This window comes from Saimiri boliviensis, chromosome 7, assembly GCF_048565385.1.
Source record: "Saimiri boliviensis isolate mSaiBol1 chromosome 7, mSaiBol1.pri, whole genome shotgun sequence".
Lineage (NCBI taxonomy): Eukaryota > Metazoa > Chordata > Mammalia > Primates > Cebidae > Saimiri > Saimiri boliviensis.
This window is the reverse complement of record NC_133455.1, coordinates 26,379,915-26,396,268: the sequence shown is the minus strand read 5'-3', so window position 1 is coordinate 26,396,268 and position 16,354 is coordinate 26,379,915. Positions and strand designations below refer to the sequence as shown.

The 16,354-nt window shown below is 35.4% G+C and overlaps 1 protein-coding gene across 12 annotated transcripts in view; it reads left to right on the top strand.

Annotated features, from left to right (window-relative positions):
• RIC8B (RIC8 guanine nucleotide exchange factor B) overlaps positions 1-16,354 on the top strand; it is a 116,312-nt gene that overhangs the window by 69,343 nt on the left and 30,615 nt on the right. For all 12 annotated transcript variants that reach the window (XR_012518345.1, XR_745099.3, XM_039471762.2 and 9 more), the window contains 3 exons: positions 898-1,126; positions 1,897-1,992; positions 9,524-9,668. Coding sequence is in view for 10 of the 12 variants with exons in the window: in XM_039471762.2 (XP_039327696.1) it covers positions 898-1,126; positions 1,897-1,992; positions 9,524-9,668 (470 nt within the window). In the remaining 2 variants the exon portion in view is untranslated. The remainder of the gene's footprint in view (positions 1-897; positions 1,127-1,896; positions 1,993-9,523; positions 9,669-16,354) is intronic.

The window sequence follows — 16,354 nt, the reverse complement described above, 5'->3', positions numbered from 1 at the left end:
TCAGGAAGTTCTAAGGTACAGGCATATAAGATCCAGTTAGCCTAGAACACCACCACTCCTTTTAGATGAAAGAATATGAAATAATGCATGGAAGAAAATGTTTGTTGAGAACATATCTAATTTCGAAATTGTTAGTGTCATGTAAATCTTTTGTATATTGAACAACAGAACAAGGTTTTTTAGAGAATGCCAAAAATACAAGGTTTGGGTTCCCCCTACTGGCGTGCATCCCAGGCTCATGTATTCATTAATATACAGCTGAAAGGCCATGGGGCCAGAGATTAGAAATAGCTATGTTAACTTCATTTAGAGAGCTGATGCTGAGAAAGAGAGAAAAAACTCCATTTCCCTTTTTCTGCATATGTCTTACAAAAAATGAGATGATTTTAAAATCGTATTTTCTACATCTAGAAAGAGTAAAACTTAATTCTACAATATTTGGTTTTAATGTTGTTGCTACTGATAAGCTGCTTATTTGCAATACTTCTCAAATGCTTTATGTTGTAATCTAAGGAATAATAAAGCACCAGTGGATCCACAAAAAGATTTAAAACCCCAGGGAAGAAATGCAAAGCTAACATTGTTGTCATAATACAATTAAAGCGCTGGCATTAAAGCTCACTAATTCCTATTTTAGCATTTCAGAAAGTGACATGACATCATGTGATTGCTTCTGTCTATTTAACATTTATTTTTTTCTAATTTGTACAACATATGTTTGAAACCATTTTTTATTTTCTATCTCATAGTAAGTGCCAAGTAATATTAATGGCTCATTTTGAAAAAGAAAAATTTTAATTGACTCTTAAAAGTCACTTTTGAACTTATTATTATGTTTGTATTTTAAAGGACTATTCAATCAAATTAAAATATTATACTTTTTTAATTGCTTTTCAGCAATGCAGTCAACCTTTTAAGCAATGTTCCGGTCTCTTGTTTGGATGTTCTCATTTGTCCATTAACCCATGAAGAAACAGCCCAAGAGGCAACAACTCTAGATGAACTGCCCAGTAATAAAACAGCTGAGAAAGAAACAGTTTTGAAAAATAATACCATGGTATACAATGGTATGAATATGGAGGCCATTCATGTTTTACTCAGTTTTATGGAGAAGAGAATAGACAAGGTAAGGCTGATAAAATGGAAGCCCTGGGAATATGCTTCCAAAGAATGTAAATGTGCCATACATACACACATCACAGAGCATGATTTTTAAATCTAAGTTTTTTTTTCTATCTGATTTGTTGCGTTAATTGTTTTTACTTTGGAAAGCAGTTTACTACAATATATGATAAATTGCTGAAGCCATGTTAATTTATTTGTTTAATGCTGAAAATTATGTTCATGCAACACCAAAATTATGACTAGTGCTTGAAAACAAAGGAAAATTAATTACTGTTCCATGATGTTACTTAGTGAGTTATAGAAATAAAAAATTTCCCCCACCAAAACTTGCTAAATACTCTTCAGAATACCTAAAAGACATCGTTCCAAAAAAAAAAAAAAAAAAAATGGACCTTGTCAATTTTTTATTTGTTGTGAGTGGTTTACATTCTCTGGTCTCTCACTCACTTTGTCAGGTATCCATATTAAAAGGCAGCAAGGTAGCATAGGCCAGTCACCAAAACTTTGCTTCATTCAAGCCCATTGGCTGAGCCCATGGGAACCCTAGAAAATGAAGGAACATCCAGGAAGGCCCAAAAAGGCAATAGTAAACATGAAGATAACTGATAAAATGGAAATGTTAAGATAATAATTTTGAAAATCGTTTGTAAGGTTGAGTAATATAAGATGTCCCCACCTCAAAAACAAATTAATATGCTCAGTTAAAAGAAGGAAAGTAATACTGTTAGAAACAAAACTAACGTATTTCAAAAACATATTTTTTTTTTATAGGGAAGCAGCTATAGAGAGGGTCTAACTCCAGTTCTTAGCTTATTAACCGAATGTTCCCGAGCCCATCGAAACATCCGAAAATTTCTCAAAGATCAGGTAACTGCTTAATGTGTATTACATCTTAAAGTAGTCTTTTTGTATGCATTTTAAACACAGAATTAATTTAATTTCTCACAATGATTTTGTCTCAGAGAATTGGAAACTCAGAAAAGTTAGTTTTAATCTTTGAAATCTTCTTATATCAAGAAGTCCGTATTTTTTGAGTCATTCATTCAACAAATGCTACTGAAATCTGCTGTGTGCTGTGTTTTGGGCATTGAACAACAGATGAAGTCTTTCCCCTTGTGGAGTTTATTTCATAGAAAGGGGGACAAAAAGTAAAAAAATATAAAATATAATGGCAGGTGGTTGTTAAGTGTTCTGAAGATAAAGCAGTTTAAGAGAAAGACACTTTAAGGGAACAAGGAAGGACCTCTCTGAGATGACATTTGAACAGAAAAGTGTAAGAGTATCTCTGAGAATATTTGGAAAAGGAATCTACCAGCGAGAACAAGTTCACAACCCCTGAAACAAGAGGATGCTTTGGTATACTTAAGGAAAAGCCAAGAAGCTCAGTGTGCCTAGGCCACAATCTGTAAGGGGAGAGTGGTAGATGAAGAGAGGTAACAAGAGCCAGTTATAGCAGGTGGTGCAGGACTTTTGATTCTCTTCTAAGTGAGATGAGAAGATATTGGAGCGTTTTAAGAGGGGAAGTGATGTGAACTTATTTATGCTTAAAGATAGTCTGGCTACTGTTTGTAGGATGGACTCGAGTGGAGCACAAGTGGATGCAAGGAGACAAGTCCAAAAGATAACTGATGTTGAAAGTTTGGAGTAGGATGGTAGTGGTTAGAGTTCATACTTGGGGATATGTTTTAATTGTTTCAGTATGTCTTAAAAGTAGCTCACAAAACTTGCTGGTAGATTGGAATGTGGCTTGAAAAAGAAAAAATCAGGGTAATTTTTAAACTTTTAGATTATATTTTAGACTCCAACTGTAAGACTTTGATAGTAACAATAACTGAAATTAGCCTCCTCTAAAATCCCAATTTCAAGCACCTTCTCTTAGTATCCTCAATCTAACATTCTTTCATCCTCTGAGGATTGTCAGTCTATCATTTTTTCCCACCATTCTTCACTCACTCATACCTTCTCTCCTTACCCAGGCTAGAGTCCACCTGAAGTTCATTACTATAATCACTCCTCTCCATACATCTCTAACCAGCATCTTGTGCTCTCCCTCAGCCATACTCACCTGGCGAAACCTAACAAACTGGCTAACTCCAGCTTTCTACCTACTCTGGGTTTCCAAGCACTTGAATGTGGTAAGAAAATAACACAACCATTTTGACTAGTCTACTTTAAGACCACCAACTCCAACTGGTTTCTTAGCAAACTCCAAGATGACTATTTCACAGCTCCTTTTTCTTCACACCTCCAATGCTTACTGTCCTCCTTTCACTTTCATTTCTTGACTTTGTTTCCTATTTCACCATGAAATTAAGAAAAAAAAAGCTTTATCTTTCTACCATTGCATCTGCTATCCGTCTGCATCCATACTGCCATATTTCTTGTATTCCCATCTGTCACAATGGATGAATCATTGCTACTTCTGTCTGTGGTCAGCTTTTGTCCTGGATTTCTTTCCCTCTCACCTTCTCATGAACTTTACACCTGCATTTTTTCCCCTCTCTCTTCTTATAGTAATCATTTAAAAAAAAGTGTTGGATCATTTAAGTCAGCACCCAAACACATCTTCCATCTTAAAAACAAAAACACCTTCCCTTATCCCACTTCTCAAGCTACCTTCCCATTTCTGTGCTCATCTTCATGCAGTGCTCCTCAGAAGAGTTTTCTGTACTCACTCACTCTATTCTTTTTTCTCATTTTTGACTCTCTCCTAAACCTTCTGTATTTAGGCTACATGCTTTCTGCCCCACTGCAAAGGTGTTTATCAGAGTCACCAACTCAGCGTTACTGAAACTAATAGTTCTCAAATCTCTTTTTTTAAATTCTCCAATAGAATTTAATGTAAGTATTCCCTCCTCCTTGAAATACTTTCTACAATTGGTTTCTAAGACACAGTAGCGAACTTCTTCTTTGTTGATCTTCCTTGTTTTCCAGACCCTAAATGTTTGAGTACCCCAGGTAATACTGTCTTCTTTTCATATCTGCTCCCTTGGTGATCTCATTCAAGATGATTTTGAAAATCATCTATATATGCTGATGACTCCCAAATTTATATCTCTATCCCTGACCTGTCCCCTAAGCTCTAGACTTATACAGTGAACTACCTACTCATCTCCCCGCCTTGGATGTGTAGTAGGTATCTTAAGTTTAACATACCTCAAACTAATATCTTGATTTTCATCCCTCCAACCTATTTCCTCCCCTTCTTTCCACATTTCAATACATGGTACCACCATTCACCCAATTGTTCATGTATCATTACATAGAATCTCCCCTAATAAATGAACCAGGTTCGTTTTTTCCCCTCTATTTATGGTCAAGATTTAGTAAGCACCTTACTCTGTCTCGAACACACTAACAGGTAGTGGGGATAAGGAGAGATTAGAAAATAGAGACCATCTTTGAGGAATTTGCAGTCTGTTGAAAGAAGAGAGGTACCCTAAAAGCATGAATAATTTAAGCAAGATTGATTGATTAATGAATTAAGGTCATTTTCACATTTGATTATTTTAAGACATTCTCCTTTGACTAGGAGGAGTTGGTGAAGAACAATAAATGAAAATACTTTTGTTTCTGTATTATTGCTTTTTTTCCATAGGGGATCCAGGAACAACTAAACTGTTTGGATTTTGCTATCTCTAAACAGAATAGCCCCTCAAAAAACTTACTCATTAAATAGCTTATTTAGATGAAGGCCTTAGGCCACATTTTGTGTTGTTATAAAAGATTATGTGACTCAGTGTCTGTCTGCAAGAAACATTACAGCATAGATAAGGAGATGAAACATGACAGGTAAAAAGATAACTAAAGATACAAGGCATACTACAGAAATCAACTTTCCTTCTGAAGAGGATGCACTGTAGACTGTTGTGATGAAGAAAGGCAGAACTTAAAGTACAGATGGTTAACTCTGATAAAAATACAAGTGGAACCATGGATCATTATTATACCCTGTAGTGAACGCCTGTTTAAGTCCAACTCATGCATACCCAAAGGAAATTTGTCTTGAATATTCTGTATTTGGGAGGTAGAAAAGAAAACAAGTAGTAGAAATTACTGATCCAGGTTGTATTATTCTGGAGAGGCTTATAGAAGCAATGAGTATTAGGGGGATTTGAAAGAGAAACTGGACAAGATTTCTCAAAGAAAAAATTTGTTGGAGGTAGTATGCTGGGGGAAAATACATATGCAGTTTGTCTGGGAGTGGTATATAACAATAACAACAAAATTTTGTTAAAAATTTGTTTTAAGGAACCAAAAACGTAGCTAACAAAATTTTTTACATGATAGCCTTTGTTCATAATCCTGCACTCTAGGTGCTATAGACATATACTACATGAAATCATCTGTTACCTATTTCATTCTTTTAGAATGGGAGATGTGCTAAGTATAGTTCAAGAATGATTCACAGTAATAAGGATTTATTGTGCGGTTACTTTGTACCTAGCATTTTGCTCTATCCAGCCAGAGACTGAAATATGTATTCCATAAATACTTTGGGTAAGTTACTTAATTTTCTGAGATTTAGTTTCCATTTTTGTTTATAGCTGTGTCTCCTCTGCCTCTGATATCTCCTTATACATGGTAGGTACTTGATACAGAAAGAGAGAGAGAGAAGAAAGTCATTCGAGTAATTAAATAAAATTATATATACATAAAGGGTCTGGCATATAATAGGTGCACAGTTAAGTTCTTATTTGACTTTGTGTCTGCCCTCATTTCTTAGCACAGTGCCTAGCTTATATAATAGAAGGCACTTAATATAAGCGACTTAAATTTTCCTTGAAGGAAAAATGAATTAATTTAAGTAGCTTATATTACAGGTGTTCATTAAACAACTGTAATCTGCTAGACACTGGGAAGAGAACAGTAAAGAAAACAGATCTCTGCCCCAGTGGAACCTGGTCTTATGGAAGGAGGCAGATGAGTAAACAGATAATTACATACTATGTCTGGTGGTGATAAGTGCTATGAGGAAGATTATGGCAGAGTAAGGAGGTATACAAAATGAGAGTGCTAAAGGTTAGTGATGTAGAATGGTCAGGGAATGTCTCCTATAAGTTTGGGCAAATACCTGAAGGAAGTAAGGAGAGTGCCATGCAAGTTTCTAGAAAGAGAGTTTCTGGGCAAAGGGGGAAGCAAATGCAAAAGAACTGAGGCAGGAAAATATTTGGCATGTTTAAGAAGGTCCATGGAGGTCTGTGTGTATGTAACAGCATAAGCAAGGAGAATAGTAGAAATGAAGTCAGAGAAGTAGCAGGAAGCCAGATTATGTGGAATCCTGTAAGTTGTAAGGACCTTGCCTTTTACTCTGATGGGAAGCCATGGGAACTGGAGAACTTTGAGGAGTGGTGTGATCTGACGTTCAAAGGATCATACTAGCTGCTATGTGGAGAATAAATTATAGAGTGACCAGGATGGAAACAGGGACTGCTTACAAGGCCGTGGTATTAGTACAGAAAGAAATATTGGTACCTTGGATTTGGTAATACTGGAGGAGGTGTTAAGTGGTTGGATTGCGAGTATATTTCAGAGGTGGAGCTGACATAATATGCTGTTGGATGGATATGAAAGAGAGGAGTCAAGGATATTTCCAAGGTTTTTGTACTAAGCAATTGGGAGAATGGACTTACCATTTAATAAGATGGAAAACTGCATAAGGAACCGGTTTGGTGGGAATATCAAGAGTCCTGTTTAGGACCTGCTAAATTTCAGAGGTCTATAAAAGTCTTGAGGTCAGAAACAAAGAATAGAATAGTGGTTACCAGGGGCTGTGGAGAAGATGGGGAGTTATTATTCAATGGATATAAAATTTCAGTAATGTAAAATTATTAAGTTCAAGTGATCTTCTGTACAACATTGTACTTAATAGAATGATGGTTACCAGAGGCTGGGAAGGACAGTAGGGGAGTAGAGGAAGAAGGAGGAGTGGAGATGGCTAATGGGTGCAAAAATGTAGTTGAATAGAATGAATAAGATGTAGTATTTGATAGCACAACAGGGTGACATCAACAGTAATTTATTGCACATTTTAAAAACAACTAAAAGAATATAATTGGATTGTTTGTAACACAAAGAAAGCGTAAATGGTGGATACCTCATTTACCCTGATGTGATTATTATTCATGGTATGCCTGTATCAAAATATCTCATATAACCCGTAAATATATAACCTACTGTGTACCCACAAAAATTTTAAAAGCTTTTTTCTTTTTTTTTTTTCTTCTTCTTCTTCCTTTTTTTTTTTTTTGGTAGAAACGGGATCTCGCTATGTTGCCCAGGCTGGTCTCAAGCTCTTGGTGTCAAGATATCCTCCTGCATTAGTTCCAAACTGCTGGGATTATAGGTGTGAGCTACCATGCCTGGCCAAAAATTAAAAATTAAAAAAATAAAATACAATAAAACCCCAACAGTACTATATGGTACACATAAAAATTTAAGAAAGTTATAAAAAAGAAACAAAGAATCCATCATAGGTCCCATCAAGACTTAACTGAATCGGAGTCTGCATTTTAACAAGATCCACAGGTGTGCATTGACTGGAATACACATTCCAGTTGAAAATCACTAGCCTGAAAAGCACTAGTTAACAGGATGACTTCACGACACTTTAATTTGCTTTATAATCAGTATGTAAGTGTAAGTAAGGTGGTGGCAGTATATTTAATATTGTACTAGGTTGAATATCCTTTATATAGATCTATCATATATATAATTATCTTAAAAAATGTAAATTAGTCAATTTTAATATAATTTCTGCCCTTATTTAAATCTGTTGGTTCCCATCACTCTTTGTAAAATCCTGTCATTTCTGTGATTTAAAAAAAAAAAGTTTGGAGGTCAGGGAAGAAATCAGCATTGGAGATATAATTTACTGCAGAGGTCCCCAACCCCAGAGCCTGCTCCATGGCTTTTTAAGAACTGGGCTGCACAGCAGGTGAGCATTACTGCCTCAGCTCTGCCTCTTGTCAGAGCAGCTGGAGCATTAGATTCTCTTAGGAGCACAAACGCTATCGCAAACTGTGCATGCAAGGGATCTAGGTTGCATGCACCTTAGGAGAATCTAACTAATGCCTGATGATGTGAGATGGAACAGTTTCATCTTGAAACCCCCACCCAAGCCCCAGTCTGTGGAAAAATTGTCTTCCATGAAACCAGCCCAGTCCCTGGTGCCAAAAGGTTGGGGACTACTATTTAGGGAGTCATCCGGGTGCAGAGACTATATAAAGCCATAAAACTGGATGAGATCACAAATTGAGTGAGTAAAAATAATGGAAGTTGCCCACAAACTTGAAGTTGCCTACGAACTCAACCCTTGAGTATTCCAACATTAACAAAAGAGGAATAGAAAAAAGAGAATTGGCAAAAGAGCCTGAGACAAAGCAACCAATGAGATAGGAAGAGAACCAGGAGAAAGGTGTGCGGGTGGAGAAAGGGGTGAATGAGTGAGCAAACTAACAGAAAAACTGAGTGAGTTTCGTAACCCCTCTGGGGATCAGTCTATTTGCCATCACTTTTAATAGCAAAAACCACAATTACTTTTGCACCAGCCTCATACAAAACAGGGTGGAGAGTGATGTTACTACCTCCTTTGCAGGGTTAATGTGAGGATTATAAATGAAGTATATATACCATCTATTACAGCAACTAATGCGTAGAAAGTGCTCAAAAATTAATAGCCATTTTTATTATAAAATTAAACAACTAGAAAACCTAAGTACAATTTTCTTAATTAAATAAAGGTTGAGTGTCCCTAATGTAGAAGTCCAGAATGTTACAAAATCTGCAACTTTTTGAGCACTAACGTGATGCTCAAAGGAAATGATCATTTTGGTCATTTTTGATTTCAGATTCTAGGATTAAGGATGCTTATTCCCTAAGTATATATATCATAAATATTTCAAAGTTCCCCAAAACGGAAATCCGAAGCACTTCTGGTCCCAAGAGTTTTGGATAAGGTATACTCTACTCTACTTGAAATGTTGGAGGTGCCTGTACTAGAAATGTTGTAAGACTCAAGAGAAGGTAAAAATCAGTATGACTTAGGGTATTAGGGAAGTCTACATGGAAGAAAGACCTGACCTAGACTTCAAAATGGATTTTCATAGAGGCAAGTTGAGGCATTCCAGGTGTCGAGATCAACAAAAACTCAGATATTCATTTGAGGATAGCATGATGGTACAGTGAAGAGATGTTTCTGATAAAATGAAACCTCATTACAGGCATAAAATCACTTGAGGTCTGTTTTTTGTTTAGTTTTATTTGGAAGCTAACCTTTTTTTTTTGCTCCCACAATACAAACCCCAGTAGACATTACAAGACTGGCCAGTTGCATTGTACCATCCTCACTCACTCTAGTAACCTCGATTGATGATGGTTTTTGCATTTGTGCCATCAGGTTTTACCACCGTTGAGGGATGTGACAAATCGACCTGAAGTTGGCTCAACTGTGAGAAATAAGCTGGTGCGCCTCATGACACATGTTGACCTTGGAGTCAAGCAAATTGCTGCTGAATTCCTTTTTGTCCTTTGCAAAGAGAGAGGTAGGTTAAACTCTCTTTGCCTCTGCCTTTTATCTTTCAGAAAGAATTTGAGATACTTAGTTGATAGTGTTAATCCTGGTCATCTCATTCCATTCTTTCCGAAGCTTACTGTATGTTCTATTAGAGAGGCTGAGGAGTTAATAAAAATTAATAATCAAAAGCATTTTTATACGCTTCTGAATTCATTGAGAAAGATGGATACATTATGTTTAAACATACTCATGTTTAAACTTTGCCTTCTGTATCCTTAACCTAGCCTTCATCCTAATGGGGCAAGACTTAGAGCCATTATGAAAAGTTGTTTCAGCAATTCAGGGGCTACTATTTTAATAAGCAGGCACAGGTCTGGGTTGGTTCCTCTATTTAATTTTTCTTGGAATTAAAGCTTGGAATTTGGTTTCTTTACTAAGTTTTCCAATCAGTAGTTACTGAATATGAGCTATATAATATACTGAATAGAAATTTTAAAAATGCATAATACTCTTGAGACAAAGGTAAGATAGTGGTAGAGAGAAATTCTTAAATAACTGTACTACAGTTTAATAAATGCTACTCCATAAGTGTATATAAAGTGATTGTCTACTGAGCTAGATCCAACAATGAAAGATATTTTCTAAAATTATACGGATTTTTTACTCTGCAAAACAAAAGTTCTCTAAACAAGGAACTTTGATTATTCAGTTATTCTCACTTATTTTTTCTTCTTCTACTTGATAAATGTGCTAGTATAAAATCCCATCTAAGTAGATCTATATTTTACTTTTTTTAAACTACCCCAGTTTTGTAACATAGATAATTTGGAGATGGAAAAGTTCACTCCTTTTAAAATCTTAAGTCAATTGTTATTCTTAAACTTCATTTGTGACATTTGATCCAACCACTTAAGTTCAAATTAAGATGGTATGTTAATAACCTAATTTGATCATTATCATAATGGTGATTATTAATTGAGAGATATTAAGCGCTTGATATTCTATGTATAATCTCACTTAATTCTCATAATGATCCCCTAAGATGAATATTATTATTTCAGTTTCATAAATGAAGCAACCTGCCACTTAAGAGCCTTTCAGTAACATGTCACACAGTTGCTTAGGTCAAGAGTCCTATCTTTTCAATCTGCCATATTTCCTCTCATAATCGTTATATTAGCTGCTATTATTGACTAGCATCTGTTTTTTTTTTAGACCATTTGCTGCTTCTTTAATGACTGAAAAAAGATTGATTTAGCATCTTGTAATTAAGTGGTTAGCATAGTGCCTTGCATATAGTTATCTGTAAATACTGGCTAAATTGAATTGATTTTTTTGAGATCAGAAATCTGTTTTTTAAAGTGTAATTGTAAATGAATATGCATAAATAACCACACATATGTGTATCTATTCATTTTAATAGGTTTGTCAACATATATACCAAAATATTATTTATTGTTAACTGAATAATAAGAGTACTGGTGATGTTTTTTAGTGGTCTGTATAATTTTTCTATAATGAACATGCGTTTTTGTATACCTTTAAAAAGCTTTAAAATGGGGAAAAATACAGTTTATTCTATAATTACATATCTAAGTGTATAAATAAATATACACATCTAAATACATAATTACATATCTAATATATTTCTAAATATAATAACCTTACCAATGATTGAGTGTCATAGCAGATATGGTATATTGCATTTATAAGTGAATTTTATTAACTTTTTAAGTTTGAAATGGTTGGTTTTGTTCCTCTTTGTACCCAGTATTTTAGCTTCATAGTCCTAACTTTGAGCCCAAAGCTAACTTACATTAGCAAATAATATTTTTTTAATTTGACCTCAACAATTCTGCATTATAATCATTTTTTTTCTTCCAATTTGATTATAAGTTTAGTAAATGTATTCTTCTGAAATAAACAGGCATTCATTCAACAAATGTTTTTGAGCTAGACACTGGGATTACATAGGTATATAAGATAAACAATGTTTCTGCCCACATATTTTTTACTTTTTTATTTAAGGGTCACAGACTCAAATGCTTACAGCAGCCAGGCTGGTAATAAAAGTAAGTCAAGTGGACTAGATGTAAGATGATAAATGAAATCTGAGGCTTGGCTCATTGTTGGGGAGACAGTTGGGGTGGAGAGACAAAGGGACTATGGGAGATTTTGTAAAAAGGATATTGCTACTATTTAGCTCCAACTGATTATTACCATGAAGGAACATGTGGCCAGTATTAGCAGATGTTCCATGTTTTCAAGAGAAGCTGTAACACTGGATTTTTACATAAAATGTCTGTTTTTAAATGTAGTCAACTAGTTCAAATTTAAAACCTTCTGGACAGAAAAAAAGAAATGTCTGCAGTCTACCTTCAACTTAAAAGTGATCAGATTTTGGAATTTGGGTTTGGATGTAGACTATTAAAATAAAATTCAAATAATTTATCAGAGTGTCTCAACTGGCCTGTTAAGGATTTGCCAAGTAAGTTTGAAAGTGAAGGCACCTTGATCAAGTCTCATAGGTCTCACTGAGGTTGAAGGCCCAAAAAGAGAAAAAAAGAATAATAAAAATAAAAAATAAAAAGAGAAGACTCATAGACCAGACCACTAAGTAGAGACAGATAGCAAGCAGCAGTTGTAATGAGTTAGGAATACAGAGACTGCATTAAGAAAGAGGTAAGAGAGAGAGGACAAAATTTTATGGAAGACAAGGCACAGAAAGAACCATTCAAGGGTCTTAAATACCCATCAGTGGCAGGCCCAACTGTATCCCCAGCACATAGTGGCCCACAGGTTAGCTTGTACTTGTGCCATTAACTTGTTCAGTTGAGCCTTGACATAACTTTTTATCTCTCTGCAAATTGTGTGTTTTCTACTAGGGGCCTAAAAATAGGCCTTACATTGTTTAATTAAAAGAAGATGATTATAAAATAATCTCCTGCCTTGGTCTGGGTTCCCCCCACCTTTTAACATATTCAATAATTCTCAGTATGTGGTAGACTTTGTGGTATAGGAGTTGAATTACAAAAAATTAGGCTTGAACTCCCTTAGCACATAGCCCCACACCAATAAATTTAATGTAAAACCCACTTCAGTCTCAGAGGAATAGGTGTCTCTTTAGCTTGAAGTTCAACAGTCTGTCTTTCCTGTTGATCATTTCTCTTACTGTGTTTGCAGAAGCCTTGTTCCATCAGTTATTACCCTTTATTCTTTTGTTCTTTGAACTTGCCCTGAGTGCTTTCTCCAGCCTATAGGTAGATTTACATCTATCACTGTCCTTCACTTCTTAACATCTTGAAAAACTTAGTCCTCAGCTTGCTGCAAGTCAGGCTTTCAATGACCATTCCCTCCCCCCAAATACCACTGAAAATGCTCTCAGTAAGGTCACACATTACCTGATTTTCGAAAGCAATGGGTATTTTTTAGTCTTTGTCTTATTACGTCTCTCGTAACAGTTGATGCTGTTGTCCACTTTATTTGTTTCTGTACTACCACACACTCTTAGATGTCCTTTGACCGCTCTTCTTTTTTTTCAGTCTGATTTGCTAGCTCCTGTCCTTGTTCACATCTAATTGCTGGTGTTCCCTAAAGTTATCTTCTGGTCCCCATTCTCACTTCACATTGCTTCCTGTGATGGATAATCTCATCCTCTCCCTTGGCTCCTGTTGCTGAAGAGATTCCCAAATCTATGTATCTGCAGCCCCAACCTTTCTTCTGAACCCAGTCGTATTTATCCACTTGCTTATGGGACATCTCCACCTGAATTTCTCACTGGTACCTCAGACTCATGTCTAAAGTTGGGTTTATGATCTTTGTTCCCATGACCTTCAACCTTTTTGTTATCCTTCTATCACTTTCTCTGCAAAAAGCATTTTCTGTCTAGTTCATAAAACCAGAAACTTGAGGTACCTTAGATTCCTTCTTTAAGGAATTCCTTCTTAAGAAGTCATAACAACCACATCTGTAGATTTTACCTCCTGTTAAATATCTTTTACTTATTTCCCTCTTTCTGTTCCATACCACCATCTTAGTACAGGCCCTTAAAATTATTTTAACTATGAATAAACTATTAAAATAGCTCATCTCTCTGTTTCTAGTCAGATTTTCTTCAGTTTGTTTTCCACATGGCTAACAGAGGGATTGTTATAAAATACAAATATAATCTTGTCATTCCCCTCATATAAAACTTACAGTGATTCTCTGTTCCCTGCATGATAAAATCCAAATATTACCTCCACAGAATTTCTGTGTAGTGTATTTTAAATCCACTCCTCTGTTATACTCCATGCTTAATTATACTAAATTCTTTATTCTTGCCTGATTATACTGCACCATTTCTTGGCATATCTCCATGGCTTGGCAGACGCTGTTCCTTTTGTAAGGAATGCTTTTCCTCATCTTTGTTACCTTGGCAACCTTTACTTATCCTTGAAGACCATTTAAGCATCATCTCTGTGAAGATTTCTCTGACCATCCCAGGCAGAGTTCATCATTTTTTCCTTTGTGCCATTTTTCCTTCTCTGTTTTTAATACTTTTGACATTTGCTATGTTGTAACTATTTATTTATTGTACTTACATTCTAGACAGTGAGTTTCCTTTAGGTCAGAGATCATGTCTTACTCATCTTTGGATCCCCAGTGCTTAACAGATAGCAGGTGCCCCATAAATGTTTAATTAAAGAGCAAATGTTTGTGCTCTCTATAAATCCAGGCTGGCGAATACACTGTCCCATTTAAAGGAGTAATTTCAGTACACTGTGATAAGTGCCCTAAGAGAGAAGTGTGCCAGATACTATGGCAACCTGGAAGAGGGAATGGTTGGCCAGTGTGGAGAGGAGATCAGAGAAAGTCTTTACAGAATAGGACAGAGAAGTAGGAAGTAGCCTTGAATGTATAGAAAAGAGTAAGATGTGAAGAATCTTGAGGAGAAAAAATTTGGAAAGACAGCAGAGGCCAGAAAATGGGTTCTTTAGGCCTTGTTTTGGAATTTGAGCTTAGTTTTTAGTGGAAGACACTGGAAATTTTATCCAGGAAGGTTGTAAAATCCTATTTTTGCTTTACAAAGACACTTTGGACAGTTGTATGGGATAAGAAATGGAGAAGTGTGAGACTGGAAATAAGGATAGTAAGAGGAAGCTACTAGTTGAGTCTCCTGAAAGTTACAGGATTTGACTCAAAGGAAAAGGATTTTCACAGAGAAGGGGGAAATGGTCTCTGGGTAGAATCTAGTTCTTGACATTCTTTGTTCTTGGTAAAAGAGCAAAAACTTTTTGCTTTTATTTTAGAGTCTGGTAGAACCCACATTTGTGTAACTGTCTATGTTTTTACCAGTGCAGTTCTGACTTTGCACAGTGCTGCTGTGGTTGGTTTCTCTGTTCATAGTGCCCTCTAGCATCCTGATAAAATAGTGGTGAAATGCTTCTCACAACTTTTCGACTAAATGCTGAATTGTTTCATTTAGGCAGCATTTTCATATAACTGTATGGATAATTACTATGCAAAGAACAAATACATTTGTATGTTTCCTTTTTTTTTTTTTAAGAACCACCCAGAAAATCTTTGTTTGCCCTAGCAGCTCACTTTAACATCCAAGTGCAGTCAGTTTTCCTTTTACTACTTTCCCAATATCAAGTAGGATATTATATGGTGTGTTTGAAAATAGACTTAAAAAGTAGCTAGAAACACTGCTTCAGTGCTTCTCACTGTGAGGATTTTGTATTTCATTTGTCTCACCTTCTCTACCCCCAATTTTTGGGTATTTTATCCTGTTAACAGAAGTTCATGTGATTTTAAAACTCTTGTCTATATCCTTTATCTACTTTGAAGGCAAACTGTGTCTTAAGTCATCTTTGTAACCTACACTGCCTGTCAGAGAGTTAGCACATAATGTTTTTTCCAGCTAAAGAGGAGTTGACTTAATTTTCATAAAATTGCCAGGGTTTTTTACTACTACTGGCTTCCAGAGAGATTTTCTACATAAAAGAATAGTTATTTAGTATTTTATTTACTTCTATTTAACCTATTTTGGCTTTTCATAACCTTTGCATTTTTAAACTCTTTTAATCTTTTGCCATTTTGTGACTTTTTAAATTATTATTGTTTTGTCTTTAAGTATATTCACTTAAACATTTATTCATATCTCAATTTAACATTTCCTAATTGTAATGAATATTTCTTTTCTGGATCCACTAAACCGTCTCATTTATTAAAAATAAGGTTTATCAGTAATGTTTACAATGATAGTATCACCTACTGTCTGTAAGATACTTTGTGTGGGTTTAGATCTGTGATCCTTTGCCTTCAGTGGCTTTGTGTCTGACAGTGTCGTTAAGAAAATGTCTGACATTCATGAATGTTAATACCTGTATATACTGAACACTCATTCCTTCTGCTAGTACTTGTTAAGGATTCTTTCTTTTATCTAAAGCACTACATCTTGGGGAGGCTCTGATGGCAAGAGGGAGCATACCAGATTTATTCAGCAGGCTTACCCCACCCTCATTCAGTAATTCTAATAGGATTCTATCCAGCATCCACTGAGAATTATTACAGAGAGACCACAATTACCAATAGGTTTTAAGATTGAAAATGGCTAGTTTCAGCGTCATTTAATATGCTCATATGATTAGCCCATATTTCTTTTTGCACAAATTTCACCAGTTTGCTATATTCTTTGAAATCAGGGCTTTCTTTTATTTATCCCCATAC